Source organism: Megascapheus bottae, chromosome 16 (genome assembly GCF_031878675.1).
Source record: "Megascapheus bottae isolate mThoBot1 chromosome 16, mThoBot2.hap1, whole genome shotgun sequence".
In the NCBI taxonomy this organism is placed as follows: domain Eukaryota; kingdom Metazoa; phylum Chordata; class Mammalia; order Rodentia; family Geomyidae; genus Megascapheus; species Megascapheus bottae.
The window spans coordinates 5,697,095-5,724,932 of record NC_143524.1 but is presented as its reverse complement, the minus strand read 5'-3'; the positions used below and the strand labels follow the sequence as shown (position 1 = coordinate 5,724,932).

Sequence of the window (27,838 nt, the reverse complement as noted above, 5' to 3'; positions counted from 1 at the left end):
AAGGAAGAGCTGGAGGAATTTTTTGCTAATTTCAGACCTGTGCAGGGAGCCCAGCAAGGTTAGGGTGACTCCTAATCTTGGAGAAGAGATGGTTAGGGAACTGGAGTGACCCTTGCCTGGTTTACAGGAACACGGGATATGGGGTAGCAACTCTTCTTGATCCCACAGGAGTTACACCCCCCCCCCAAACCTGCTAGGGATGGTGAGAGCTGCCTTAAGAGACTGGCCTTCAAGTGTGGCCTCAGGTGACCAACAGTGACCCTGACCCCACGGGCACCAGGAGCCTGGAGACCCAGGGTGCAACCTCAGGCCTGAACCGCCTAGGCCCACAGCCCTGCCTTGATCTGGTCCCAGGATAAGGATGGATCCTGGGATCTTGCTAGAATAAAGCCAACACATATGGCTGTGAAGCCTCCCAAGGCCATCCCTCCCTCTCCAGAGCCTCAGGTGGCTCTTCCCCAGGCTCATTCAGTTGCCATTCACAAGTGGGGCCAGGGTGACTAGGAGGAGCTGTGGGTGGGAGGAGCCTGGTACAGCCAGTGGGGTGGGGGAGGGGGTGTGGTGCCCCCTGGTGGTGACAGGGAGGTACTGAACGCTGAGGCTGGGCACAGGAGCACAGAGGGCTGGGAGAGGAGGGGCTGGTGGTGGGCAAGTTTATTCCACTTCATGCAGACACTGACCCACACACTCAATGCTCAAGGAGCTTAGAAAGAATACACTGACCCACATGTGGCTGACCCCACCTTTCCAGGGGACACATTGAGACAGAGTCCCAAAGCCTCCATCCTGGAACAAGGCAGCAGTGTGGGCTCAGGTGGCGGGGAGGGGTCATGTCCTTTCTCCCCAGAGGAAAAGTGCACGGACAGGGCCGAGGCCCCAAGGCAGGCAGGCCCCACTCTCACAGCGGATTGGCACTAGGCAGGCCGGGTTGGCGGCCAACCCCTGGAGGGCCCTGGCTTGGCCCCACTGTGGGTACCATGCAGCTCTCAGGGAACTGGGGAGCTGGCCAGACACAGAGGGCCTGAGGGGGTGGGTGGGCAGAGCCCCACTGAGTCCTGAGTGTCCGTGCTCAGTCCTGGGTCTCCTCTGATCGCCACTTGAGGGCATGGTCCTTGTGGGCGTCCGGCAAGATCTGGTTGCGAATGCCCCCGAGGACGTTGGACGTGGCCTCTGAGGCGACAATGATCGGCTTCACCACCGTGGGGGGCAGCTGGCGGATCACGCCCCCCACAGCACCCGTCAGCCCCTTCTGCTCATGGCCACGGGCCGCCACATCACAGATGGTCTGGGCCGTATCCAGGATGCCCTGCGGAGGTCAGAGGTCAGTGCAGGGGCCTGGGTGAGGAGGTGCGCCAGGGGTGCCTGGGAACAGGGTTGGGCCTCCTCACCTCTCGAACCGTGTCATAGGCCTTGGCCATGCCTTCTCGGAGGTCAGCGGGCTGCCCTCTGCGTCTCTGTGCAGAGCGCTTGTCCTGCAGGGAGCGTGAGATGGGTGCTGCCGGGGACAGGATGTCGTAGACCGTCTCAGCTGTGGCCTGAGGACACACGGGAGAGTTGAGTGATGGAAGCCTGACTTCCCTTAGCTCTACCCACACTGGGCCTGGGGACTCCGGCTGGGTCTTTTCTCCCTACCACCTCCCCACCCCTCCCCGCCCCGCCTTGCTAAGGTCTACATAGAGATCATGTCTCCAAAATAAGTAAAATATAGTGTGTGTGTGTGTGATGGGAATTTAACTCTCGGTCTGGGCACTGTCCCTGAGCTCTTTAGCTCAAGGCTACTGCCCTACCCCTTGAGCCATAGGGCCATTTCCGATTTTCTAGTGGTTAACTGGAGATAAGGTCTCATGGACTTCAGTGCTGGCTGGCTTTGAACCACAATCCTCAAATCTCAGCCTCCTGAGTAGTTAGGATTTTCAGGCATGAGCCACCAAGCCCAGCTTACGAGACTCCCCGGGTGCGGGCAGGGTGGCTCATACCTGTAATCCTAGCTACTCAAGAGATTGAGATCTGAGGATCAAGGTTCAAAGCCAGCCTGGGTACATAAGGCCCTGAGACTCTTATCTCCAATTAACCTCTAGGAAACCGGAAATAAGGCTTGGCTCGAGGTAGGGCGGTAGCCTTGAGCTGAAGAGCTGAAGGAGCCCAGGGACAGCGTGCCCAGGCCGAGTTCAAGCCCCATGACTCACAAAAGAGACTCATCTCCAATTAATTGCCAGAAAACCTAAGTGGTGGAATGCTAGCCTTGAGCTGAAGAACCAGGGAACAATGCCTAGGCTCAGAGTTCAAGCTTCATGACTGACAAAACAAAACAAATAAATCCTTCTTCACAGTATGCAGATTTCTAATGCCTGCAACTTGCCATAGGCTGACTGCTTGTTGCCCTACCCACCTCCGCCTGGCTCCCCTTCTAGTTGGGCAGTCCCAGGGGGGACCCCATGGGTGTCAGTAAGCCACTGCTGAGCCCAGCCCTCTTTCCACAGCTTGGAGGCTAGAGTCCGGAGCATGGCCTACAGGAGTTCCAGCCCCTTCCTGTCCCACACCAGAGCACAGAGCCTGCACTCACCTGGATGGCCTGGACCAGCCGGTTGCTCAGTTCCAGGGCAGCAAAGGCTGTGGATGAGCCAAAGGAAGCGGCCCCGCGCTGCAGTCCCCGTATGAGACGCCCGTCCTTCCGGTACTGTTCAATGGGCAGCCATAGCAGGTCTCGGAACCCTTGGACTGGGGGACAGGGTCATCAGAAAGGCCTGAGTCTACCCTGCTGCCAGCCAGCCAGCATGAGAACCCGCCTCCTTTCTCAATGGCAGCCTCTAAGCTGCCTGGGAGGAAAAGCAGTTTCAAGAGACGTCACGACTACACCAGTAACAAGCCTATCATTGTAGCTACTAAGGAGGCTGAGACTGGAGGAGAGCAGTTCAAAGCCAGCCCAGGCAGAAGACTCTGTGAGACTCTTATCTCCAATTAACCATTCCAAAATCTGCAAGTGGTGCTGTGGCCCAAAGTGGTAGAGTGCTCGGGTTGAGCATAAGAGCTCAGTCAAGGACAGCTCCTAGACCCTGAGGTCAAGCCCGATGACTGACAAAATAAATTTTAAAAAGAAAGAAAGCAAGTAAGCCGGGTGCGATGGCTCACGCCTGTCATCCTAGCTACTCAGGAGGCTGAGTCTGAGGGTCAGGGTTCAAAGCCAGCCCAGGCACTGAAGTCCATGAGACACTTGTCTTCAAGTAACTACTAGAAAAGGGGAAGTGGGGCTGTGTCTCCAAGGGGTAGGTGGTAGCCTTGAGCTGAAGAGCTCAGGGACAGTGCCCAGGCCCAGAATTCAAGCCCCATGACCCATAAAAAAGAGGTGAAACCCAGACACTCACAGAGCTGAACAACGGAGTGCATGGGGCCCACGCCCCCCAGCAGGCCGGGCAGCTGGTTCTTGCGGATATCTTGTAACCATTCATTGAGGGCATAGCCCAGCACTTTGTCCACACCCAGAAGCCTGGAAGGAAGAGGCCACAAGGGTGAGGGGGGAAGAGATACCAGGGCAGCAGGAGAGCCATTTATCTGCAGGGTAAATGCTGCAGGCACCCCAGCCTTCCCCTGGTGGTCCCCAGCCTTATGGATGACAGAGGAGAAAGTGACAACTTAGTCCAGGATGCACACATGGAGTGGAGGAAGACTGGGGACCCTGGAGAAGGACGGGGTGCTGGGGGCTCACCCGTGCCGGCACCGGAGCCGCTTGAGCTTTAGCTCTGAACAGTTGAGTTGGGCCAGCCCGATGAGGAGTCCAGCAAAGGTGCCCTGTGGGGGACAGAGGAGAGGTCAGCAGGATGGGGAATTGGCCAGTCCAGGACCACTAGACACTAGCACTGGTATGACAGTGACCTCTGAGCAGAACCGAGGCCCCCAGAGCCTGGCGCCCATTGCATCAGGCCTGCTTACCACTTGGTCCATGGCGACATGCTTGCCGTGGTAATCCAGACAGATGGGCACCTCGGACGTGAAGCGGAACTCCCTGGGCGTGGGACAGAGGGGGACTTGTGGTCACTGACCACGCCCCTGGGTCTGGCCCGGGACCCCAGGCACACGGCCCTACCTGAAGTAGATGGGCTGCTGTTCCATAGAGGAGCCATGGCTGCTGCCCGAGGCCTCCTCCTCCTCCGGCTGCCTGTCCTGGGGGCTACTGGGCTGGCCTCGAGTCTCAGAGTGAGCTAGGGGATGGAAGGGACAGATCAGAGATGGGACAGGACTCTGGGTGTCCTGAGGAGCTCTAGACTTCCCCTACCCCTGGCCCAGCCTCTCACCTTCACAGGGCTCTCCCGGGAATATGGGGTTGATGCCAGCTGCCAGGCTGGTAAAGAAGTCCTTGAGGAAAAAGAGTGCATCCTGCGGGGCAGAGTTCAGGGAGCAAGTCAGGGCCAGGGGTGGGAGATGGTGGGGGTCACACTAGGCCCTGGCCCGGCCTGGCTCACCTGGTCCACGTTGAGCCGCAGAGGCAACAAGGAGACCCGGAGAGAGCACTCGGGGCCGCCCGGGCTGCTGGTGGGGGCCACGTGCAGGGCTTTGATGGTGAGCTGAGGACAGACAGCAGCCTCTGGATGCATGCTGGTCCCCTTGGTCCCCCCCTCCGCAAACCCTGCCTCTGCCCACCCCGCCCCTTGGCTGTGCCGTCCAGGGCACTGCCTGCGCCCGCGCACCATGTTGGAGTGTGTGCGTCGGGGCAGCCGCTCGCTCGTGTGCAGGTGCAGGAACTTGTTGATCTGGGAGGAGGCCAGCCGGTCTCGGATCTCCAGCTCCTGCACGATGAGCACCTGGCGTGACAGCGGCCACTCCTCCAGCTTCTTTCTCATCTGGCTTGGGGCTGAATCTGTGTCTGTGTCTGTGTCTGTGTCCGTGTCTGGCTCCGGCTCTGGTTCCTTGGGATACACTTCGTGCTGGAAGCTCACCTGGGGGATGGAGGCAGGGTCTAGCGCAGGCGCCTTCATGGCCCAGCCACGCTCACGGCTGCTGCCTTGCTGGCTGTGTGGCCGTTGCGCATATCATGTGGCTTTGAGTGCCACGCCATCACAATGAACTCAACCATCTCACCAAGTGGCACCGGCCCTCTCCACCATCTCAGCACAAGGGTTGGCCTGGGTTCTGTCCCTGACTTTTTTCCTCCAAGTGAGCACTCTACCACTTGAGCCACACAGCTCTACTTCCTGGGTTTTGATGGTTAATGGGAGATAAGTCTCATGGATTTTTTTTCTTGCCCAGGCTGGCTTTGACCTATGATGATCCTCATAACTCAGCCTCCTGAGCCACTGGCGATCCTCTCACCTCTGCCCTCCACCCTGCCATTGCGAAGCCCTTCTCACTGCTCACCCTCCTGCTTCTCCACCCCATTCTCTATGCCCACAGGGGCCTTTGGGAGGTGTCATGTCCCCAATGTCCTTGACACCACAGCCTGGTCTGCGTGGCTTTTCCCTCAGACTTGCCCTCCCACAGGGAGCCATTGCTGTCCCTCCTCTGGAAGCTGGTAGATCCCCCCAGGTCTCAGGCCTCCGGCCACTGCCTGGAAGTTCTCTCCCGATCCCTCCTGCACCTCGGGCCTCTGCTGCCAAGGGCATGGGAATCCCATGATTCCTAGCGAAGGCCGCACCAGCCTGGGAGCTCTCTGCACTTTCTCTGCCTCACTCACTAGACCAGGCCAAACCTCTGGCTTGGATGCCATTCAGGTTCTCCAGAATCTGTTAGCCCCACAGCTAGGGCTCCCACTGTCCTGTGCTGTCTGTCAAGGTCCCTCTTCTGGTAAGATCCAAACTGTCCAGGCTCTGCCCTGCCCAATCTCCTCCCCAGCCCTGGCTGCAGCCTCCTCAGCCTGGCGGCTGCTAGGAAAAACCCACTGTTCCCCATCCTGCCCTCTCCTGTACACTCTCGGTCTTTGTTCTATCTTTGGTTCTGCCCCGAGCATTTCCACCACGGGCCATGTGGCACCCATCTTCCTCGGGTTTTGCCTGGCAAAGGATGTTTCCCTTTGAAGGGAGGTTTGTGTTTTGTTTTGTGCTGGCACAGGGCCTCACACCCGCACCATGCTAACTTGGCTTTTCCACTCAAGGCTGTTCCTCAATCAGTGGAGCCACAGCTACTTTTTCTGTTGGGTAATTAGGAGACAGGGACTTTTCTGCCTGGGTTGGCTTTGAGCCTGAATCCTGAGGAGCTGGGGTTACAAGCGTGAGCCACCAGCGCCTGGCTGGAAGGCAGGGCTCTCCTGCCCTGCTTGCTGCCATAGGCAGCTGTGCACACATGCGCTGTGCCGCCCCACTGACCTTGCTGAGCTGGATCTCCATGAGAAGCTGGTGTTGCCGCCCACTGCCACCTTGCGTGCGCCATGAGTTCTGGGGCCGGTTGGGGCCAGAGATGCGAGAAGGGGAGCTCCTGGGGCCTGCGAGGCCAGTTCTTGTTCTGGATGGAGGAATGGGGGACAAGTTGACCCAGCACAGGGGTGGCCGGCCTTCTCCAGTGTCCGGGTCAGAGTTAGGTCAAGGCAGGGAAACTCAGGCGGTGGGAAGGGTTGGGCATCAAAATTATCATCAGTTTCCCCTACAACCCTAGATCCACCAGCTGCCACCTGCATGCCACCCCCCCACCCCGCCTTACCTATGGCCAGGGTAGGGGCCAAAGTCTCGGCCCCCATAGAGATGCCAGATGAGAGAGACCTCCCGCAGCACCACACGGCTGGTGGGCACTGGGAAGTGGGCAGGTGCCCGCAGCAGGTCTGTGCTGCCCAGCGGCCAGGAGAAGTATCCATCCTTGAGGGTGATGAGGCCTGGAAGCAGCTGTGTCACCACCGGCTCTCCGTTCCGGGGCTGCCAGAGGACAAACGTGAGTGGCATGGAGGGGGACCTCCACCCAGCCCCCTCCCCCCCCACTCCAGGTCCCCTCCCCTCCTCCTTCCTTGTTTCGTGACTGAATGTGCACATGCGCTGGTCCTAGGGCTTGAACTTAAGGCCTGGGTACTGTCCCTGGCTCAAGGCTAGTTCTCTACCATCTGGGTCACAGCTCCATCTCTGGCCCTTTGATAGTTAATGGGAGATAAGAGTCTCATGAATTTTCCTGCCGCTGCTGGCTCCAAACTGTGATCCTCAGATCTCAGCCTCCTGAGTAGCTAGGATTACAAGAATGAACCACTGGTATCCGGCTTCGTGTGTGTGTGGTATGTGCACGCACATATACACCAGTGATGGAACAACAATTGAGGACCTCACATTCTCATTGGCTTTTTCACTCAAAGCTGGTGCTCCATCCCAGTTCTACTTCAGATTTTTTTTTTTTTTTTTTGCCAGCCCTGGGGCTGGAACTCGGGGCCTGAGCACTGTCCTTGGGCTTTTTTCCTCAAGGCCAGCACTCTGCCACTTGAGCCACAGCACCATTTCTGGCTTTTTCTATGTATGTGGTACTGAGGAATCAAACCCGGGTCTTCATGCATGATAGGCAAGTACTCTACCACTAGGCCAAACTCCTAGCCCCTACTGTAGGCTTTTTGCTGGTTAATTAGAGGTATCTCATAATCTGGCTTTGAATCTTGACCCTCAGCTCTTGGTTACCTAGGAACTAGGATTATAGGCATGGGACCCCAGCACATGCCTTCCTTCCCTTTCTTTTTTCGGTTTTGGTCCGGGCCTGAACTCAGAACTGGGTGCTGTCCCAGAGCGTTTTTTTTTTTTCCCCTCAAAACTAATGTTCTACCACTTGCCATAGCTTTACTTCTGACTTTCTGGTAGCTTACTGGAGGTAAAAACCTCATACTTTCCTGCCCAGATTGGCTTTGAACTGTGACTTCATGCCTCAGCTTCCTAAGTTGGTAGGATTAGAATCGTGAACCACTTGGCCCTCGTAGATTACATTCTCAGAGGGTCTGTGTAGGAGGGGCTCACGCCAGTCCCTGAGACCATGCTAAGTCTTATTTCTGTTGGTCTTTATGGACACATCCTCCTACCCCTCTTTTCCATCCCCTGAGATGTCCCAGTCTCTGCCCAGCACCCCAGGCCCTCTGAAGCCCCACACACTGTTTCCTGCCTGCTACCCGTCTCGTGGGAAGCTCTAGGAGGTCTGAGCATCCTAAACTGTGCCAGGCAGAGAACACCCCATGCCAGCCTCTCCTGCGCTCACCAGAATGCCCAGGCCAGGGGTGTCGAGGATACAGAACTCATCGCTGTCCATGGTGTCTCCATCCCCCTCATCCTCCTTCTCATCTGCCTTATCCTCAGGGCAGGATCCTAAGGTGCCAGCAGGGCCCCCCAGAGGGGGCAAAGGAGCCTGAGCCCCACTCCGTTCACCTGGGAATAGGTAGACGGAGATGGGCGAGGCTTGAGGAAGGGGGTCACCTGTGGAGAGAGAAGCCAATGTGGGGAGATGCTGCAGCAGGGCCTGCTCGAGTCAGCGGTCCCTGGAGTGCCCGCACCCCACCTGAGGGCTGGGCCAGCTCCCGCAGGCTGCGCTCCGTGTCCAAGAGGGCGTCGGTGAGGTCCCGCTGGTTGATGAGGGCTGTCTCCACTGGGGGGCATGATGGCAGGGAGGCCGGGCTCTCGGAGAGCTGGGCCAGGCAGGGGAGGCGTGGTGAGTAAAGGCCTAGAAGGAAAGGTGGCCCCAGGGGACCCTCCCAACGCAGGCCCTGAAGGCTGTATGGGGAGGAGCCTGGCCGAGCAAAGGGTAGCCTGTGTGACCAGGCCTCACCTGTACCTTCTGTCCAGCAATCTCCGTGGGGCTAGGGGGTCGGGGTGGGGGGTGCAGGTCGCCGGAGCTCATAACATACTGGAGCAGGTTGGCCAGCAGGGCGCACGAGTCAGCGCAGCTGTGCAGGTGGACGACATTGTTGGAGCAACGCAGCTCAAACAGAGGCTGGCTCTGCGTGGGAATGGGCAGGTGGCCGCATCAGAGGAGCCCCACTGCCCCCCAGTCCAGACCAGAAGGACATCATGCTACAAAGAGGGCTAGGCAGGTTTCCCTTCAGGGGAAACTGAATCACAGGGGTCGTGGGCACCGGGGGCTCTCGTCTATCATCCTAGCCACCCAGAGGCTGAAAAATACTGGTTTGAGGTCTAGGGAGCCAAATGCAAGTGACCCATCTCCAATAACTAGCAAGAAACTAGGAGTGGAGGTGGGGCTCTGGAGGACAGCCCCAGCCTTGAGGGGGAAAAGCTAAGTGAGAAAGGCTCTGGATTCAAGCCCCAGGATTCACTCATACGCACGCGCGTGTGCAGTGTCTTCTGTCCCTCAGCTCCGTGAGGTGAGGCTTTATCTTACAGTACAGAGAAGGAACCTGGGTCCACGTCCCCCTTGCCTGCTGCTGCCCTCTGGTGGCTGGACTGAAACAGGCCCTGCTTATCCACCCAGGGGGTCGGGGGAGGGCGAGGGACAGCACAGGACCTGGCCCCTGGAGATAGCCACACCCATACACGCCCACGCTCTCTCTCGCTCTCTCTCTCGTTCTCTCTCTCCCCCTCACCAGTTTGCCCTCCGCGCTGCCCTTCCAGGTTTTGATCACCAGCTCCAGGAGGTCCATGTCAAGGACGCAGACGTAATCTGAGGTGGAGGGTGGAAGAAGGTTCTTATGAATTCCTTCCATGCAGCCCACCACCACCACCACTGGGCACAGACCTCTGGGAGTACGGCCAACAACCCCTTGGGGACACTAGTTACTCTGGGGCTGGGGGCTCACCTCGCCGCAGATCCAGGCTCTCCGCGTCACACTTGTCCGACAGGTACAAGGCAGAGTCATCAAGGATGAACCTGGTGGGGATCAGGGCTGAGAAGGGCCCAGGAGCCACTGCAGGCGGCTGCTCCGTGGCAGCCGGGCAGAAACAGGGCTTCAGAAGACAGGCAGGGGGGCCCCAGCCCCCAAGAAGCACAGGGAGGGCTAGCATCTGAGAGCAGAAGGGCCCGGCTCCTCAGGGGGCCACCCAGACAGCCCTTGGAGGGCTCAGAGAACTTCCGCTTCTTTCCTGCTCTCCTCCTTTGGTCCTCCCACCATGTGGGGGCGTCTTCCCATCACTACTGTTTTTCCTCATTTTTCATTTTTTTTTTCTTGTCTGTTTTTTGGCCAGCCCTGGGCTTGAACTCAGGGCCTGAGCACTGTCTTTGGGCTTTCTTAAGGGTAGCGCTCTACCACTTGAGCTACAGCACCACTTCCAGCTTTTTCTATGAACGTGGTACCAAAGAATCAAACCTGGGTCTTTGTGTATGCTAGGCAAGCACTCTACCACTAGGCCAAAGTCCCAGCCCACTTTGTTTCTCTCTTTTTTTTTTTTGCCAGCCCTGGGCTTGGGTTCAGGGCCTGAGCACTGCCCTTGGACTTTCTCAAGGCTAGCACTCTACCACTTGAGCCTCAGTACCACTTCCGGCTTTTTGCTATGCATGTGGTACCGAGGAATCGAACCCGGGTCTTCATGCATGCTAGGCAAGCACTTTAACCACTAGGTCAAACTCCCAGCCCTTTGTTTCTTTTTCTTTTCCTCTAACCACTATCCTCAGATCTCAGCCTCTTGAGTAGCTAGGATTATAGGCATGAGCCATTGGTGCCTTATTTGTTTACATTTGTGGCATTAGGGATTTAGCGCAGGGCCCCTACATTGAGCTACACCCCTCTCTTCATCCGATTGTGTGTGTGTGTGTGATTGTGTGTGTGTGTATTGTTGGTATTGGGACTTAAGATTCAAGGTCCCACATAATTGGCTTTTTTCATTCAAGGCTGATGCACTATCACCCGAATGTCTCCAGTTCTAGCTTTTTGCTGGTTAATTGTAGATAAGAATATCTAACAATCATCTGCCTGGGCAGATTTCAAATCAGTCTCCTGAACAGCCAGGGTTCTAAGTGCAGGCCACACGGTACTAGGCCTCTACAGTTATTTATTTTGGTAAGTACCTGGTGTGGTGTTACTTAACAACCTGTCCTGGGTTTTTTTGTTTTTTGGGTTTTTTTGTCATGGGACTTGAACTCTGGGCCTGGGTGTTGTCCCTGAGATCTTCCGCTTAAAGCTACCGCCCTACTCCTTGAGCCACAGTGCCACTTCCGGTTTTCTGGTGGCTAATTGGAGATAAGAGTCTCATGGACTTCAGTGCCTGGGCTGGATTTGAACCTCGATCCTCAGATCTCAGCCTCCTGAGTAGTTACGATTATAGGCATGACCACCATCAGGCCTGGCTACTTTTAAGGAGGTTCTCAAGTTAAAGAGAAACACGCGTTGTTTCCACTTCCTGGAGGGGTGCTGGTCCCCTCAAATTAGAGCTCTCTGACCTGGTAAGCTCATCTCTGGGGGTTGACAGATAATTGGAGTGCACTGGTAGCTCACGCCTCTAATCCTAGCAACTCGGCCTGGGCAGGAAAGTCTGTGAGACTTCTAATAAACTACCCAAAAGCCAGAAATGAAGCTGAGGGTCAAGTGGTAGAGTGCTAGCCTTGAGCTGAAGAGCTGAGACAGCACCCAGGCCCAGAGTTCAAGCTCCCCAGCCAGGACTGGCAAACCAAAACAAAAAACAAGTGCAAAGGGCTCAAGTATGACTCAGGTGGGAGAGCAATTGCCTAGTGTAAGCTCTATCTGAGGACTGAAGCTCAGTCTGTTCTAACACACTGCAAGCCTCTTCAAGGTATTTTAGAATAAGAAAGAAAACTAATGTCACATACAATCTCTTATCCTAAATTCTGAGAAAATCACTGTGCATATCTCCTGGTCTTCCCCATCCCCCTCGTACTGGGATTTGAACTCAGGACCTCACATTTCTTAGGCAGGTGCTCTATACCATATGAGTTACTTCCCGAGTAGGTCTCATTTTTTTAACTCTTTCCTTTATCCTGGGGATGGTTCAGTTGGCAATCCTCCTAATTACATTTCTGTTTGTTTGTTTGTTTGTTTTTTGCCAGTCCTGGGCTTGGGCTCAGGGCCTGAGCACTGTCCTTGGACTTTCTCAAGCCTAGAGCTCTACCACTTGAGCCTCAGCACCACTTCCGGCTTTTTTCTATGTATGTGGTACCGAGGAATCGAACCCGGGTCTTCATGCATGCTAGGCAAGCACTTTAACCACTAGGCCAAACTCCCGGCCCCCTAATTACATTTCTGATATAGCCGGATGACAACTGTACACCACCACACCCGGTTTTATTGGCTGAGATGGAATCTTACAAACTTTTCTGCCATGGCTAGCCTTAAACAAATAGCAGTTCTCTCCATTTTAGCATCTTGATAGCTGGGATTAAAGGCATGAGCCACTGTGCCCAGGTTATAACACTGTTTAAAATGTACTTTTGTATGTATTGTAACATTTTTTTAATGCCAGTTTTTTAGGACTCGAAGTCAGGGCCTGGGTTCCAATTATCTGTCAACTCCCAGAGATGAGATTACCAGGTCAGAGAGCATTCATGTGCTAAGGCTCTGATTTGAGGGGACCAGCACCCCTCCAGGAAAGTAGACACAGGTGACAACATGGGGACCATCGCCCTACGTACAGACGGGCTCAGAGGTCCTAGGAGGACCGTCAGCCTGTAAGCAGCTGCAGCCGGCTGGGGGTTTGGGGTGAGGGGGCTGTGGGGTAGGGAATCCCACATACCTGAGCAGGAAAGTGGAGGTGTCCATGACGATGTTGCTGGAGAGGGTGAAAGTCTCGGCGGTAATGAGCATGCGCACGGGGAGGTAGAGGGGCCTGTGAGGATGAGTGAGTTGCCTTTAGGATGGGGCAGGCTCCCCGTACCCGAGGCCTGCCCTACCAGCCACAGGCCTCCCCGCCTGGGTACCTATAATCCAGGGCACAGGAGAGCAGGTGTATGTGCAGGACAGTGATGACGGCTGGGGGCAGGTAGCCCAGCACGGGGTCATCCAGCACGTCCAGGAACTCCAACAGCTTGGGAGGCCGGGATGGGGGAGATGGTTAAGGAAGGCGGGCACCTTCCTCTTAGAATCTTCTAGTCTGCCCTCCCGCCTGTTACTGATTAGCTGTCCACCATGGCCTGGTCCGCTGGCCCTGAGTGGCCACGTGCCCAACCCAAGAGGCCACGGTCGGCGGACCCCGTGAGCTCCCACTCTGCTGTGCTCACCTGGGAGTACCAGCTCTGCTCAGGCAAGGCCATGTAGTGGCGCAGGGTGGCTTTGTGGAGCCGCAGCGTAACCAGGAATTCCTGGGGATGGAGGTGCAGTCAGAAGGGTGGGGGCCCCGGGGCCCATCACACACAGGGAAGAGGGGAGCCAGAGGGGCCCCAGCAGGAAGCGGTACCTTGATGTTCTTGTGGGGATCCAGGTGGATGCGCATGGCAGCAGACAGCATGGGGGGGCTGTGGCCTTGGCACTGGCCCTTCCGGCCTGAGGATCCCGGCTCAGTCACCCCTTCCTCCGATGGGTAGATGGTGAGGGCCAGGTGGGCTGGGGGAGTGAAGCTGGGCAGTTCCAGGTGACTGGGCAAAGTGGAGTCCTTCACGGTGGCTGGAGAGGGATCTTATGAGCTGTCTGGGCCCTGCCTTCACCCCACCCGCAAGCCCCCCACCTGAGGCCTGGATTTACAGGGTGTCCAGTCCCCAGCTTGCACACCTCTGTGATACAGTGTTGCCTTCTCAGCTTCCACACAGAAGTAGCCTAATCCTGGCTGGCCACGGTACTGGGAGACGTTGAAGATGGTGCCATGCTCCACATCCAAGACCAGCTCCCCGTGCTGCTTCTCCTGCCGTGCCCCAGTTTCGTCCTGCAGAACAGTACACACCCACGTCACTACTGCGCCTGCGCTACCTGCCTAGAGCCCTGGCCTAGAGCGCCACCCCAGCTCCTGCCAGGCCCCCGCAACAGGCAAAGAAGTCTCGCCCTGCTGGCTTCCTTGAGACCCAGTGATGCCTACTCTGCCCTCTCACTTGGGGCCTTATGAAGAGAGGCTGGTGAGTGGCCGAAGGGATGTGATGGGCAGGTGGGCTGGTATGGACGAGTCAGGGCGGGGAAGGTTGCCTTCTCTTTCTCCACGTGTCTGACGTGAAGCTGCTTACATGTGCCCCCCTCACACATGGACGGGGCTGTGGTATCAGGCACACCCGCCCAGGGCTGGCTCACCTTAGCCTCACAGAAGGCTGTGATCCGCCCCTTCCGTACTTTCAGCCGGGTAGAGAAGGTATTCTGTGAAGGACGCCTTGGGGGCTCTGGGGCAGGGGGCTTCGGGGTACCTGAGGCCCCCACCGAGAAGAACTTGGCATCTTCTTCATCAGAGTCTGAGTCTGCGGTGAGAGCGCAGTGGTGGGGTGAGAAGTGAACCTGCAGGGCTGGCCCAGCCCCACTCACCTAGGATCCCCTCCCCGGCCCACTCCAGCGCCTCTCATACCCAGCTTGAAGGCTGACTTGCACATTTTGAAGCTGTCATGCCAGAAGCGGGAGGAGCCTGAGGGGCGCCTGGCAGGGCCAGGGCTGGGAAGCAGGTCTGCAGGCTCCCACATGAGCAGGTCATTGTTGATCCTGAAACAGGATGGGTGGCAGAGGTGAGGAAGGCCAGCCCATGGCCCCTTGCCGGGCCCCGCCTGGCCGTGTCCCCACCTGTTGTAGATGCTCTCGTAGACCTCCTTGCTGGGCAGGAACAAGTGAGCACTGGGCAGCAGTACTTCCAGGCTACAGCGGGACAGTGCCAGCATCTGGCTCTGGAATGTCTTCATCTCCTCAGGGTCTCCGGGGATCACCATCTGGATGGGGGCAGGGGAAAAAGAACCGAGGGGAAGGTAAACTGCTGAGGCAGACATGGCTCTAGAATCTGTGTCCTGACCTTTGATGAGCCTGCTTTCCTTACCTCCCTCCCTTTCTCCATCCATCCATCCATCCGTCTACCTACCCAAAGCATCCACCCACCCACCCATTCATTCTTAGAAACCCATCTTTACTGTCTCCATTTAGGACATAGGCGGATAGCATGCTGGGCTTGTCTTAAGAGCTGCCCAAATGTGAGCTCTGGGTCCTCAAAACAGCCCAGGAGACACAAGTCCTTGTGCCTGTTTTCTGGAGGAAGAAAGTCCTCTACAGGCAATTCTCCACCAAGTGACAGAGCCTGCAGAGAGCCTAGACAAGTCTTCACAGCCTTCAGAGAGAATCTACTCCAGGGTGACAGGTAGCTGAGGTGGGAGAGTCCTGACCACCCCGACTGAGAGGCCTGCTTTTACCAGTGTGCGCCCTTCACCCAGGGCAATGTGGAAACTTCAGACTCCCTTATTAGGGCGAAAAAAAAAATGAAAGAAATAAAATGCTCATGCCCTGTTGGGTCACATCCCGCCCACCCCAGGGGATTGTCACCTTGGTCCACAGGCACACAGGTGGCTCCCACAGTAGAGACAGATGGGAGGGAGGGCCCAGGGAGCAGTGGGGCAGGGCCTTACCTCCTCTGTTTCATACATGGTCCGCTTGGAGGAGAAGGGGGAGGGCTCAGGCTCCCGTAGCTCGCACAGACCCTCAGTGGACAGCTCCAGGTCCTCGCCCTTTTCTGAGCTCATCTCCCACTGTGTGTCACCAGACTGGGGGTTCAGGATCACCACTACCCTGCCAGGCATAGACCTGTCACTGGTCTGCAGGGTCTCCTGTCACCCCAAACAGTGGCAGCAGAGCCCTCCTCTCCCACTGTCTTTCCAGGGCCTCTACTTACTGTGGCAGAAGGTACTTGCGCCCAACACTCTTGGGGTCCACAGCTCTGGAGATCCTCAGGCAAGGGATGGGTGGCTTCTCTCCTTCTTCATAGATTCCTAGGGGATGAGAGGTAGAGTCGAGTTATCACTGGTGCCTCCTTACTTTTTTTTGGGGGGGGGGGTGTGGGTCAGTCCTGGGGCTTGAACTCAGGTCCTCGGCACTGTCTCTGAGCTTTTGTACTCAAGGCGAGTGCTCTACCACATTGAGCCACGGTGCCACTTCTGGCTAATTGGAGATACAAGTCTCAAGGACTTTCCTGCTCAGGCTGGCTTCAAACCATGATCCTCCGATCTCGGCCTCCTGAGTAGCTAAGATTACAGGCGTGAGGCACTGGTGCCTGGCATGTTTGCTTTACTTCCTAGTGCTGGGAGCATGCAGACACCACACAGTCTGGCAATGGTCCACTGCCCCAAGATGGCAGAGGGCTCCATGCCAGGGCTGATCTAGTGGTTCCACACACCTTCCTGTGCCCCAAGCCCACCTCACACCGGGACCCCTGGCAAGGTGTCCCCAGGGGTTTCTTACCATGCAGGTCAGAACAGGTAAGTTCCAGGCGAGTAGGGGCTGGGGGGCCAGGCCCGCTGCTGAGCTCTGACCGGAACTGGGGCTCACTCAATTCTAGTCGCAGCAACTCTGTCCGCACAGCCTGGCCCACCCAGGGGTCCCGTTCAGGCCGCAGGTCAGCAATGGGGAAGCGCAGACACAGAGTGGCCCGGGGTGCAGAAAGCTGGAACACTGTCTGTTGCTCAGTAACCCACGGGAGCTCTCTCTGTGGAAGGGTAAGGATCAGAGGCGCCAGGGACCTGAGGTGCCAGGGCCCCTGCCACTGTGGCAGAGCCGGGGGCTGTGCTCAGCTCTCGACCCCAGACCCAGCAGCCCAGCAGGACATCTTTACCAGTTGACCAGTGCGTGGCTTGTAGGGTGTGGTGGCCAAGTGCACGAGGGCAGCAAGTCGGTCCAGGGCCCCCAGCTCCACATCTGCCTGGAATTCGGCCAGGTCCAGGACCACTTCCGAATGACAATGGCAGGCAGCAGAGCGCCGGGCCCGGCTCTATGTGGGAGAAGATGTTAGGGTCACTGGGCCCCGTGGGGTAGACAGGGTAGGAAAGGGTTTCCTCAAGCAAAAACAAACCTAAGAGCCGGGCGCGGTGGCTCACACCTATAACCCTACTCAGGAGGCTGAGATCAGAGGATCAAGGTTCTAAGCCAATCTGGACACTAAAGTCCATGAGACTCTTATCTCCTGTTCTCACCAGAGAACAGGAAGTGGTGCTGTGGCTCAAGTGGTAGAGCACTAGCCTTGAGCTGAAGGGACACTGCCCAGGCTCTGAGTTCAAGTCCCATAACTGACCAGAACAAACAAACTTAAGAGGCCATGAGCTGAGGATCCTGGTTTGAAGCCAGTCCAAGCAGACCTATCAGACTCTCATCTCTAATTAACCAGCAAAAAAGCTAGAAGTAGAGGCATGGATCAAGTGGTAAAGCAGCAGCCTAGAGCAAGAAAGCTAAACAAGATCATGAAGCTGAGTTCAAGCCCAGGGCTGCGGACACTGACACACACACACACACACACACACACACACACACACACACATACACAAAATATACACACACTCCACACTTGCCCCTTCCAGCCTCTAAGGCCTAGCAGGCCACTCTCTGAGCTAGGGAAGGGGAAGCAAGCCTCTAGAAGAGCTTGGTCAGGCACACAAGTCCACACACAGGGCCCTGCAATGGCCTGGTGTGGCCTAGCTGGAGCACAGGAAAGGAAGGGCCAGGATGCGGAGCAGAGAAGACACTGGCACAGGCCAAGTAGAGGTCAACCCACCATGAGAAGAAACCAATAGCCTTGTAGTTTGGCTTTGGGGGGAAGGGCTGGGTACCTACCTTTGGCAGCCGGCGCAGAGTCTGTGTATGGCGCAGGTGGGCACAGGGCCGAGCTGAGACCTGGGTACTCAGGTTACTGGGGAAACTCAGGATCTAGGATGAAGCAGCGGGGGTGAGCAGGGTCAGGCTGGCTCCCATGCTCCCCTCGACCCCCAGGCCCTATCTCAGTCCCTACCTCTGTGTACTCAGGTTCTGGAGATCCCCTGGGCCACAGGCATTCCAGGACCTCCAGCTGCCCAAAGTGCACTTCTGTGGTGTTTGTGCGCCGGCCCCGGCTGCTTGCCCGAAGTTCCCAGGACAGCTGGACAGCTGTGCCTGTGAGCCTGTGGGTAAAGAGGTGGGTGTCAGAGGATGGGTGTGGGAGCTCTGGGGGGTCTCTGCAGGCCTTGGCTTCAGGCTGGGCTTGTACCGGACATGGCTGCAGGGGCAAGCCTTCTGGAAGCGCTGCCGGAGGTGCAGGAAGTCTCGGGAGCCAAAGGGCCCATCCTTGGCAGTATCAAACTCAGTAAAAAAGTGGGTAGTGAGGTCAGGTGGTCCTGAAGCCGGGGCGGGGGCAGACGTCTGGAGCAAGGTCAGGGTCACACCACCCAAGGTCATCTTCAGCAGCGAGTCAGGGCGCATGGTGCCCGGAACAGGAGTTGGGGCTGCCTTGCCTGAGGGAACAGAGGTGTCACCAAAGGTTCCTGGGAGCTCGGGGGATGCTAAGAGGGGCATCAGTTGGCCATAGTTGCTGCGGGTCAGTCAAACTCTGGCTAAGCTGGACTCTGGGGAACAAATCTATCTCCTTGTGTGGCTCTGGAAGGGGTCTTAGGCAGAGGCAATACCAAATATCTCCTGGCTCAATGTAACCCTGTGAAGGTTCTAGGACTCACCAGTGTAGCGAAACACAGACCAGTAGTACCTGACCTACAACCAGCTCAAGTACTGCCTAAAACATAGTCTGTTAATAAAAAGAAACTGAGGGCTAGGAATGTGGCTTTGTGGTAGAGTGCTTGCCTAACATGCATAAGAAGCCCTGGGTTCAATTCCTCAGTACCACATACATAAAGGAAGCTAGAAGTGGTGCTGTGATTCCAGTGGTATTGTGCTGGCCTTAAACCAAAGAAGCTCAGGGACAGTGCCTATTCCCTGAGTTCAAGCCCCAGGACTGGCGAAAGAGAGAGAGCGGAAGGAAGAAAAAAGAAAAAAAACTAAGTCTCAAATTAAATAAGGCTCATGCATATAATCCCAGCTACTTAGAAGACTGAGATCTAAGATTCATGCTGGAAACCAGCTCAGGTAGGAAAGTCCCTAAGACTCTCATCTCCAATTAAGTCACCAAAATGTCAGAAGTAGGAGCTGGGAGTTTGGCCTAGTGCTAAGAGTATTTGCCTAGCATGTATGAAGACCTAGGTTCAATTCCTTATTACCACATATATAGAAAAGGCTGGAAGTGGTGCTGTGGCTCAAGTAGGAGAGTGCTAGCCTTGAGAAAGCCCAAGGACAGAGCCCAGGCCCTGAATTCAAGCCTAGGACTGGCACAAAAGAAGAAAGGGAAAGGAAGAAAGGAAGAGGAAAGGAAGGAGGGAAATAAGAAGGGAGTGAGGGTAGGAAAGAAAAGCAGAAAGAGCTGGGTGCAGTGGCTCATGCCTATAGTCCTAGCTACTGGGAGGCGGAGATCTAAGGATGGAGGTTCAAAGCCAGCCCAAGCACTGAAGTCTGTGAGACTCATCTTCAATTAACCACCAGAAAACCGGAAGTGGCACTGTGACTCAAGGGGTAGTGCAATGGCCTTGAGTTGAAAAGCTCAGGGACAACACCCAGGCCCAGAGTTCAAGCCAGGCAATCGACCAAAAAAAAAAAAAAGCAAGAAGAATTTAAGGACTTAGCCACAGTGTACTGATTGTAAAATTTATGCCCTGCCCATCAAATAAGCAGCTTTCTGGTCCTGGGATACCAAGTCACCAGTGATGGGTCTCCAGGCATCGCCAAGGCCTCTTTTACCCCTTCTTTCCCCTATCCAAGGTGCTTGACTCACCTGCTGGGTGGGCCGGGGCAGAGAGTCGGTGGGAGGTCATATTGCTGTACATGGAAGAGTTTAGGTCTATGTCAGAGAGGGACAGCTCAGAGACTGCTGAGGCCACGCTGCTGGAGAGGCCAGCCATGGAGAAGAAGAGGTCTAGGGAAGGGGGGGATAAAGCAAGAGGCGTCAGGAGACAGACTGGCTGGGCCCCTGGGCTCTTGCGCTCTAATTAGTGTAGGCCCTACACCCACCAGTACTGTCCAGGTTGAGGAGGGGGTTGGTCACAGGGTCTGGGTTGAGGGGCTCAGCCACAGCGCCTGCCTGTAGCTGCTGGTTCAGATCCTGTTCAATCAGCCACAGGTCTTCAGCACCTAGCGGACGACTCTTGTTCAGCTTGTCAGCAAGGCTTTCCGGGTCTGTAGGGGAGGGCGTTTCAGTGGGGCTGATTGCCAGCCCTAACCATCCACACACACCCCGCCCCCCCCGTGATTGACATCCCTAACCATCCCCCACCCCCCAGCGATTGCCTAAAAGCCCCACCTGTGAGACTGACGGCGCTGAGCAAGTCCTGGAGCTGCTGGAGCTTCTGTGGGGTCAGGAGCAGGTGCAGGGAACCCAGCTGCCCCGCCACCTCCAGCTGGGAGTGAAGGACGGCCATGCTTATCACTTAGTCTCTTTGTGAGTGGCTTATACCAGCCCCAGCCCCTCATACTGCTGTCAATTATCAGGCTAAACTTTTTTTTAATTTTTGCCAGTCCTGGAGCTTGAATTCAGGGCCTGAGCACTGTCCTGGACTTTCTCAAGGCTAGAGCTCTACCACTTGGGCCAAAACACCATTTCCAGCTTTTTCTATGTATGTAGCACCAGTCTTTGTGCATGCTAGGCAAGCACTCTACCACTAGGCTCAACTCATGGCCACATTAGGCTAAACTCTTATTTGTTACCAAGTAGGTCCATGAATCTGCTCATAACCTGACTGCTCTGAGCTTCGGTTTCTCTAATTCAAAGCAGTTCATAATTTCCATTCTCTCCATGCCCCCCCCCACTTTCCCACTTTGTGCATATCCTAGAGCTTATATCAGAGTCTCGGCACTCTCTTTTAGCTTTTCTCTTTTCTTTTTTCCTTTTTCTTTCTTTTTTTTTTTTTTAACTTTTGATCAGTCATGGGAATTGAACTCAGCCTGGGCGCTGTCCCTGAGTTCTTCAGATCAAGGCTACCACCCTAACCCTTGAGCTACAGGGCCACTTCTGGTTTTCTGATGGTTAATTGGAGATAAGAGTCTCAGATACTTTAGTGCCCAGGCTTTGAACCTCCATCCTCAGATCTCAGCCTCCTGAGTAGCTAAGAGTACAGGCATGAGCTACCACATCTGGCTTTTCCTTTAGCTTTTACAATCAAGGCTGGTGCTCTACCACTTGAGCCACAGCTCCACTTATATTCTTTGCTGACTAACTGGAGATAAGAGTCTCACAGACTTGGGGCAGGAGTTTGGCCTAGCAATACAGTGCTTGCCTAGCAGCACGAAGACCCAGGTTCGATTCCTTGGAACCACATACATAGAAAAGGTGGAAATGGTACTGTGGCTCAAGTGGTAGAGCGCTAGCCTTGAGGAAAACCCAAGGACAGTGCTCAGGCCTGAGTTCAGTCTCACAGACTTTCCTCCTTAGGTTGACCTCAAGATGCTCAGGCCAGGCGCAGTGGCTCACGCATGTGATCCCAGTTAACTTGGAAGGCTGAGATCTGAGGATCTGAGTTCAAAGCCAGCTGGGGCATTACAAAGCCTTGAAACTCTCATCTCCAATTAATCACTAGAAAATGGGAAGTGGGGCTGTGGCTTAGGGTAGGACTGAGGAGCTCAAGGACAACACCCAGACCCTGGGGTAGGGCGGTAGCCGTGGGCTGAGAAGCTCAGGGACAGTGCCCAGGCCCAGAGTTCAAGCCCCATAACAAAAAAAAAATCCTCAAATGTACAACTGACACCTAGCTATAATTTCCCTCCTTGACATCAATCATCTGAGAGGGGGGACACTCGCTCGCCCTGGGTGTCTGGTGACCTACCTTGGGGCCAGGGAAAGCCTCATTCTGCTTCAGCTTCACTATCAGCTCCATGTACCCCGAGCAGCTGCCGATCTGCAAGGGAGCCTCTGGCGGCTCTGCCTGAGGTGGAGAGAGTGGAGAGGTTAGGAGCTGGTGTGGGGGATGGCTGGGGAGCAGCAGGACGTGGAAAGCTGTCAGCCTACCTGTGAGGGGAGCTCTTCGAAGTACAGGCGAACCCCGGACAGCTGCAGCAGCTTGTGCAGGAAGGCAGGCGGCTGGTGCACATCCACCGGTGGTGCCTGGCCTGGGTCCCGCACGGACTCATCGCAGTACTCCAGTCTGGGGAGTGGAGAGTTCTAGGGGGGTGCGGTTGGGGAGCCCAGCCCACGAAGCTGCCCACCCTACCCGGGCCACTTTGGCCTACCACGTGCAGCTGGGATGCTCAGCCAGCCAGCCCCCTGACCCTAACCTGGTTTCTGGGATCCGTGCCACTCTGAACCACTTGGGCCCAGGATGTCTGTGCACGCTCCCACCATGGCCCTTTTCCCTAACCCCACTACTACCAGGCCCACGTGCTTCACCCTGCGGCTTCCCAGGAGACGGGCTAGGGGTGAGGGGCAGAGGCAGGGCCACGAAGCAGTCCTCAGATCCTTGAACCCCAGCCCCGCCGTACCTCTGCACGTGGATCTCCATGGCCACGCCATGATCCCCATCACCTGGGGAGTGCTCTATTCTCACCACGCTGTCCAGAAAGGTCACCTTGATCCTCCGCAGCACTGGGTGTGGGGGCCTCAGGTCAGGTAGGCAGCCAGAGGGAAGGCAATTTCCCCTCTAGGCAGCAAAGACTAAGTCACTGCCTGAAGCCCCTGTCCTGTGGGCCATGGAGGGGCCTTCTTACCTGTCTCTATGGTCTGGGCAAACATTTCCAGCCCCTCCAGCGGCTGGGGTGGCTCTGAGGGCTCAGGAAGCCCATCGCGAAGACACTCCTGAGCCAGCTGCAGGCTCGTGGTCATGCACGAAGCCCAGCTCTGCGAGTCAGCAGCCCCTGGCCCTGTGGGGACAATGAGTCTCAGGGTAGGCAAGCTCCGGAGTTCCTTGGCCCACTCCTCCCACTTGCCTACTCCTGGCCTTGCTGTGCCTCACCTGGGCTCCGTCGGGGCTGCAGGGTGAGCTGGAGGCCAGACACCTGCACTGTGCAATGGTCAGTGAGGAGTGCAGCCCAGGGCACGGCCACCTCGATGGAGCCTACAAAGCCTTCCACCAGCTCCAGCGGCGACTCCATCGACTCCAGCACCTCGTTCACAGACTGGAAATGGGAAAGGGACAATGTCAGCTCACAGAACCCCCAAATCCAGATGGCTTCCACAGCCTGCACAGCCATGCAGCCTTGGAGAGGATCACTGGCTTTTCTGCCTTTCTATATGTTATGAGACCTTACCTTAAGTTCACGCTGTTCCCTAACCTTTCACCCCATCAACCAAAGGCACTCAACACTGAAGCCGGCTCTAAATTTCCCTCTCCATTCAGTTCAAAAACACTTTTACCAGAAACCTTCCAAGTGCTGACATTTGAGACAGCATGGCCTCACAAGGCCAGATGAACTCCAGAGGTGAGGGTCTTTGTGTGGGAGGAGTGGGGGGGGGGGATCTGGGACGGCTGGGGAGGGGGAGGGGCTGGAGGATGAAGGGGAGGCAGCCAAGCAGAGATGGTTGGCTGCTGTGTTCCAGGGCTGGGAACAACAGGTGCTTCAGCCTGGCAATCCATGCTTACCCAGGGCAAGCACAGAGTTCAAGGGGAGAATTGGTCAGGACAGAGGTTGACTTGAATCCAGAGGGATGCTAAAACTTAAGATACGTAGTATGGCTGTTTCTCTGAACACAAGACTGAGCCCTAGTAAAAGTGTTGTAGCTTTTTCCTAATCACCCCCAGTCCATATGCTACCAGCAAGGATCTTGGTGAACTCTTTTCAGAGCTATGCATGCTAAACAAGGACAGGCAGAGCTAGCAATTGAGATCGAGGCCCACAGGAGACACAGTGTAGTTACTCCATGTTCTAACAGGACTGAGGCTGGAACCCAGGCCTTTCCCCAACTCCACTGGAGTCTGCTTCAGGGACCTTGAAGCTAATTAGCTGAGAAAAAGGGTTGGTTTGTTAACTGCCAGAATTTTGCCAGAGGCCAGGTTCAAAACCAGATTAGCTAGGAATCACTGTTGGTCCACAAAACAAGTGAGGGCATAAGGTCTGGGAGTATTTCCTGGGACTGACTGTAAATGGTTTCCTAATCAGGCCCTCATAGACCACAGGCTGCTGAGAAACTTTACCTACTCTCAATCCACATTTGTTCTCAAGGCCTGTCCTGTCTCTTATGTATGGCTTTCCTGACCAAAAAGCCAGATCTCTAACACCAGCTAGGAAAGAAGGCTCTGCTCCCATGCCCACTTGCAGCTCTGGAACTGGAGAGGTCGCCCAGCACCAGTCCAACTCTGAGGCCTCTCACTGGGGGCTCCTTGGTTACTCTCTAGTCTGGTGAGCCTGACACACACCAGCCCAGCCTCAATTCTCCCCAGCAGGACCCTCTCCAGCTTCCTGACACAGCCAGAGGCCAGACCTTCCCACCTTCCTCAAGGTCTGCCCAACTCCTCCTCCAAAAGCAGGAAGTAGGCAAGTCACACGAGGTGTTGATAAACAGGGTCAGATGCTTTTGTTGACATCTGCACGGAGGGGAGCCCCACCTACCGGGCTCAGGCTCTCAGGTCAGGAGGTCAGACCTCTTTCCCCACACGTGCCCCAGCAAGGCCCTGGACCCCTACCAGACATCCCTCCCCAGCCCTGTCCCTGCCACCACAGCCCCCTAATTCCTCATCACCCTGCTCAACTGAGTCCCCAAACTCGATGTGATCCTGCTGGCCTCCTCCAGACGGGTGACATCCCACCCTCCCCCGGCCTGTCTCTCCCAAGTGGAGGCAAGGGCTCCTTCACCCCCAGCTTCAGGATCGGAGAAGAAACCGAGGCCACCTCGGTGGTGCCCCGAGAGGGCCGGACTCCCGGGCCTCTCCTCCCCCCCGGTGCCCGGCCCCTCCGCTGGCACTGCCTGCCCCCGCCCCTGCACTTTCCAGCGCTCGGGCACCGCTCCTCACCCAGTTTTCTAGGTGGATATCCCGCAGGGCAACGCTGCCCTTGTACAGATCCAGGCTGAGCTGGTCCAGGCTCAGGTGTTCTTGGAAGAAGTGACCCAAGTAGTGGTGTAGCAAGTAGCGGCAGACCCGTTCTTTCACACAGTTCGACCACGGCCACAGCCATCGTGACATCTCGGGGAACGCCGGGCCCCGGCCGCCTCCGCTCACCGCCAGCCGGCGATCCCTGTCCGGCTGCGCTCTTCACTAGAGCCCCCGGCTCGCCCCGCCGCTTCTCTTAGCGCCAGGCCGCGCCCCTAGACGCGAGGCCACGCCCCCACGCTGCTTCCATTGGGCACTGCGAGGGGAGAGGCCCCCTGATTGGCCGCGGGGGGCGGAGTCTTCGGGAGCGCCGAAGGGACTGGGCGCTCATCGGGCTCCGAGGCCCTGGGTCGTCGTTGACGCCTGCGCACCAGGGCTGTGTGGGAGGCCTTTCCCCTCCCCTCCGCTCCCCGCCCTCCCCGCCCGGGCTCCTGGAAGACTGTTGGGGCTGGGGGCGGGGCCGGCCCGCCGAGGAATGCGCAGGTGCGGACTGGACACTGGACTTGGAGGATTTAAAGGGACCTGGAGCTGCCTTAGCCCGAGGCTCTACCCGGCGGCGGCCGGGGGTGCGGATCGCGGTTCCCGGGCACGGGCGACGAGGCCTGCGCGCTCCCTGCCGCCCCACCCGCCTGGGCTTCCTCTTTTTCTTTAGGCGGCCTTGACTCACTTTCCTCCCTTCCTCTGCCTCCCTGAGGGTGGGGTCTAAAGCCCTGAAGTCCGGCTGGATTTTCCTCGCACTTCTCAAAGAGCTTATTGTTACCACTGTACTGATTAGGAGACGACTCCGGGGCTGCTCGAGGCAGGTCTTGATGTCTCTGCCGGGAATGCTGCCGCCCCGGGTTAACTCACCCTCCTCCCTCCCGGTCAGGAGAAAAGGGAGTGAAGCCTGGGGCCTCCTGGAGCCGCCACAGCTTTTCATATCTAATTCCAAAATCAATCAAGAATGGATTCTGCTTCCCTCCAGCTGATAGCTATGCTGTTATGCAGCCTTTGAGCTTAGAATGGCTTGTAGAGTCTTAAATGGTGGGGGGGATCAGAGAATAGCATTTTACAAGGTGAAAAAGCATGCAAATGACCACTTCAGTTTCTCCACAATCCAGGCCTACTGGACTGAGACTCCGTTCACGGACTATTGTAGAAGGCCTGCACAGTCTAAAATATCTTTAAGTCCTTTCTAGAAACTCCCCGGTTGATGAGGCTTAAATTAGCCAACCAAAAACAGCAGATCTGTGGCTCCAGTGGTAGAGCAGAGCACTAGCCTTAAACAAAAGAAAAGGAGCTAAGGGACACAGGGGTGGGAATGCTGTAGAGTGCTTGCCTAGCTTGCACGAAGCCCTGGGTTCCATTCCTCTGTACCACATAAACACAAAAGGCCAGAAGTGGCAATGTGGCTCTAGAGTGCTAGTCTTGAGCAAAAGAAGCCTAGGGAGGGCCCAGAGTTGGGCCTAGTGGTAGAGTGCTTGCCTAGCATGCATGAAGACCAGGGTTCAATTCCTCAGTACCACATACAAAGAAAAAGCCAGAAGTGGTGCTGTGGCTCAAAGGGTAGGGACAGTGCTCAGGCCCTGAGTTCAAGCCCCAGGCTGGCAAAAAAAAAAAGATGAGGGACAGTGCCCAGGGCCAGAGTTCAAGCCCCAAGATGGGCAAAACAAACAAAAGCTAAGGGGCAGCTCTGAAGCCAGGGAGCTCCAGGCCCAGTAGGGCACACGCAAGCAAACTAAGAAAACAATTTTCTCACCCCTGTTCTATAGGGGTAGTTTAAAGGACATTCTTGGGTTGTTATTATTTTTGCCAATCCTAGGGCTTGAACTCAGGGCCTGGGCACTGTCCTTGGACATTTTTTGCTCAAGGCTAGCACTATCACTTTGAGCCACGGTGCTACTTTTGGCTTTTTCTGTGTATATGGTACCAAGGCATCAAACTCAGGGCTTTGTGCATTTGAGCAGTCTACCTCTAAGTTACGCTCCTGGCCCCCAAACTCTTGGAAATAATATTCTAGGTTAGTTTTGTTTTGGCCCTGAGGGCAGGATCTTGGATCTCAAAGACTCTAGGTGGCCTTAGGCAACGCACTGCTCTTCCTCAAACCTGGTTCATTCTCCACTTGCTCAGAAGTGGGGTACCTGGAGGGGGACAGAGAGAACAAGGGTCTCCCTGCTCCCCTTCCCCCAAGCTGGGAAACTTTGGAACCCCATTCAGGGAGGGAGGCTGGTACTATAGCTGGTAGCGTTCAAGCCCCCTGACCCTACCCCCCAAAAAAAAGTGGTGATTTTTTTGCTTTGTTTAAATATAAATATATTTCTATCATTGCATATGCCTCAATGACAATATATTGTTTAAATTGTGGTAAAAGATGCACAACATGTATTTTACTTTATTATTTTTTTACTTTATTATTATTTGGGGGATTGAATTCAGGGCTTGGACACTGTCCTTGGGCTTTCTCAAGGCTAGCACTATACCACTTGAGTTACAGAACCACTTCCAGCTTTTTCTGTATATGGGGTACAGAGGAATTGAACCCAGGGCTTTGTGCATGCTAGGCAGGAACTCTACCACTAGCCCATGCTTCTGGCTCCCCATTTTGTATTTGTTAGTCCTGGGGGACGAAACTCAGGATTTTTGTCATGCTAGGCAAGTATCCCACTACAGAGTTACATTCCCAGGCCTAAGTTTTACCATCTTTGTGTGTGTGTGTGTGTGTGTGTGTGTGTGTGTGTGTGTGTGTGTGTACTGGGCTAAAACTCAGGGCCGCCTTGTACTCTATTTTTGGACTCAGTGCCTGGGCACTGTCTCTGATCTTCATTTGCTCAATGCTAACACTCTACCACTAGAACAACAGTGCACCACTTCCAGCTTTTTTGATTTATGTAGTACTGAGGAATGGAACCCAGGGCTTTATGCATGCTAGGCAAACACTCTACCACTAAGACACATTCCCAGCTCTCATGCTTGCTTTTCCACCAAAGACTGGTATTCTACCAGTTGGGCCATGTCGCCAGTTTTTTCTTTTTGATGGTTAGAGATGTAGCTCTCTCATTTATCT

General features: G+C 55.8%; 1 protein-coding gene across 2 annotated transcripts; it reads right to left on the bottom strand.

Moving 5' to 3' along the window:
* Positions 1 to 637: 637 nt before the first annotated feature.
* Positions 638 to 24,981, bottom strand: Atg2a (autophagy related 2A). Of its 2 annotated transcripts, none has more exons than XM_090347429.1 (41): positions 24,718 to 24,981; positions 22,723 to 22,885; positions 22,478 to 22,630; positions 22,253 to 22,355; positions 21,783 to 21,918; positions 21,601 to 21,699; positions 20,082 to 20,178; positions 19,793 to 19,957; positions 19,557 to 19,697; positions 17,949 to 18,192; positions 17,715 to 17,862; positions 17,540 to 17,632; positions 16,548 to 16,703; positions 16,178 to 16,421; positions 15,612 to 15,708; positions 15,349 to 15,508; positions 14,522 to 14,664; positions 14,313 to 14,443; positions 14,048 to 14,208; positions 13,541 to 13,691; positions 13,230 to 13,435; positions 13,054 to 13,134; positions 12,754 to 12,860; positions 12,570 to 12,662; positions 9,686 to 9,756; positions 9,473 to 9,549; positions 8,701 to 8,871; positions 8,434 to 8,560; positions 8,137 to 8,351; positions 6,625 to 6,833; positions 6,294 to 6,429; positions 4,683 to 4,931; positions 4,458 to 4,559; positions 4,290 to 4,371; positions 4,082 to 4,196; positions 3,928 to 4,000; positions 3,704 to 3,786; positions 3,363 to 3,484; positions 2,564 to 2,718; positions 1,389 to 1,535; positions 638 to 1,306 (listed from the first exon to the last, which is right to left on the bottom strand). In XM_090347429.1, exons 1-41 carry the CDS (start codon positions 24,886 to 24,888, stop codon positions 1,070 to 1,072), a joined length of 5,814 nt encoding a protein of 1,937 aa, XP_090203555.1. In that variant the 5' UTR covers positions 24,889 to 24,981; the 3' UTR covers positions 638 to 1,069. The 2 variants fall into 2 exon arrangements, with proteins under 2 accessions (XP_090203555.1, XP_090203556.1); XM_090347430.1 differs by having other exon boundaries at positions 8,707 to 8,871.
* Positions 24,982 to 27,838: the final 2,857 nt, after the last annotated feature.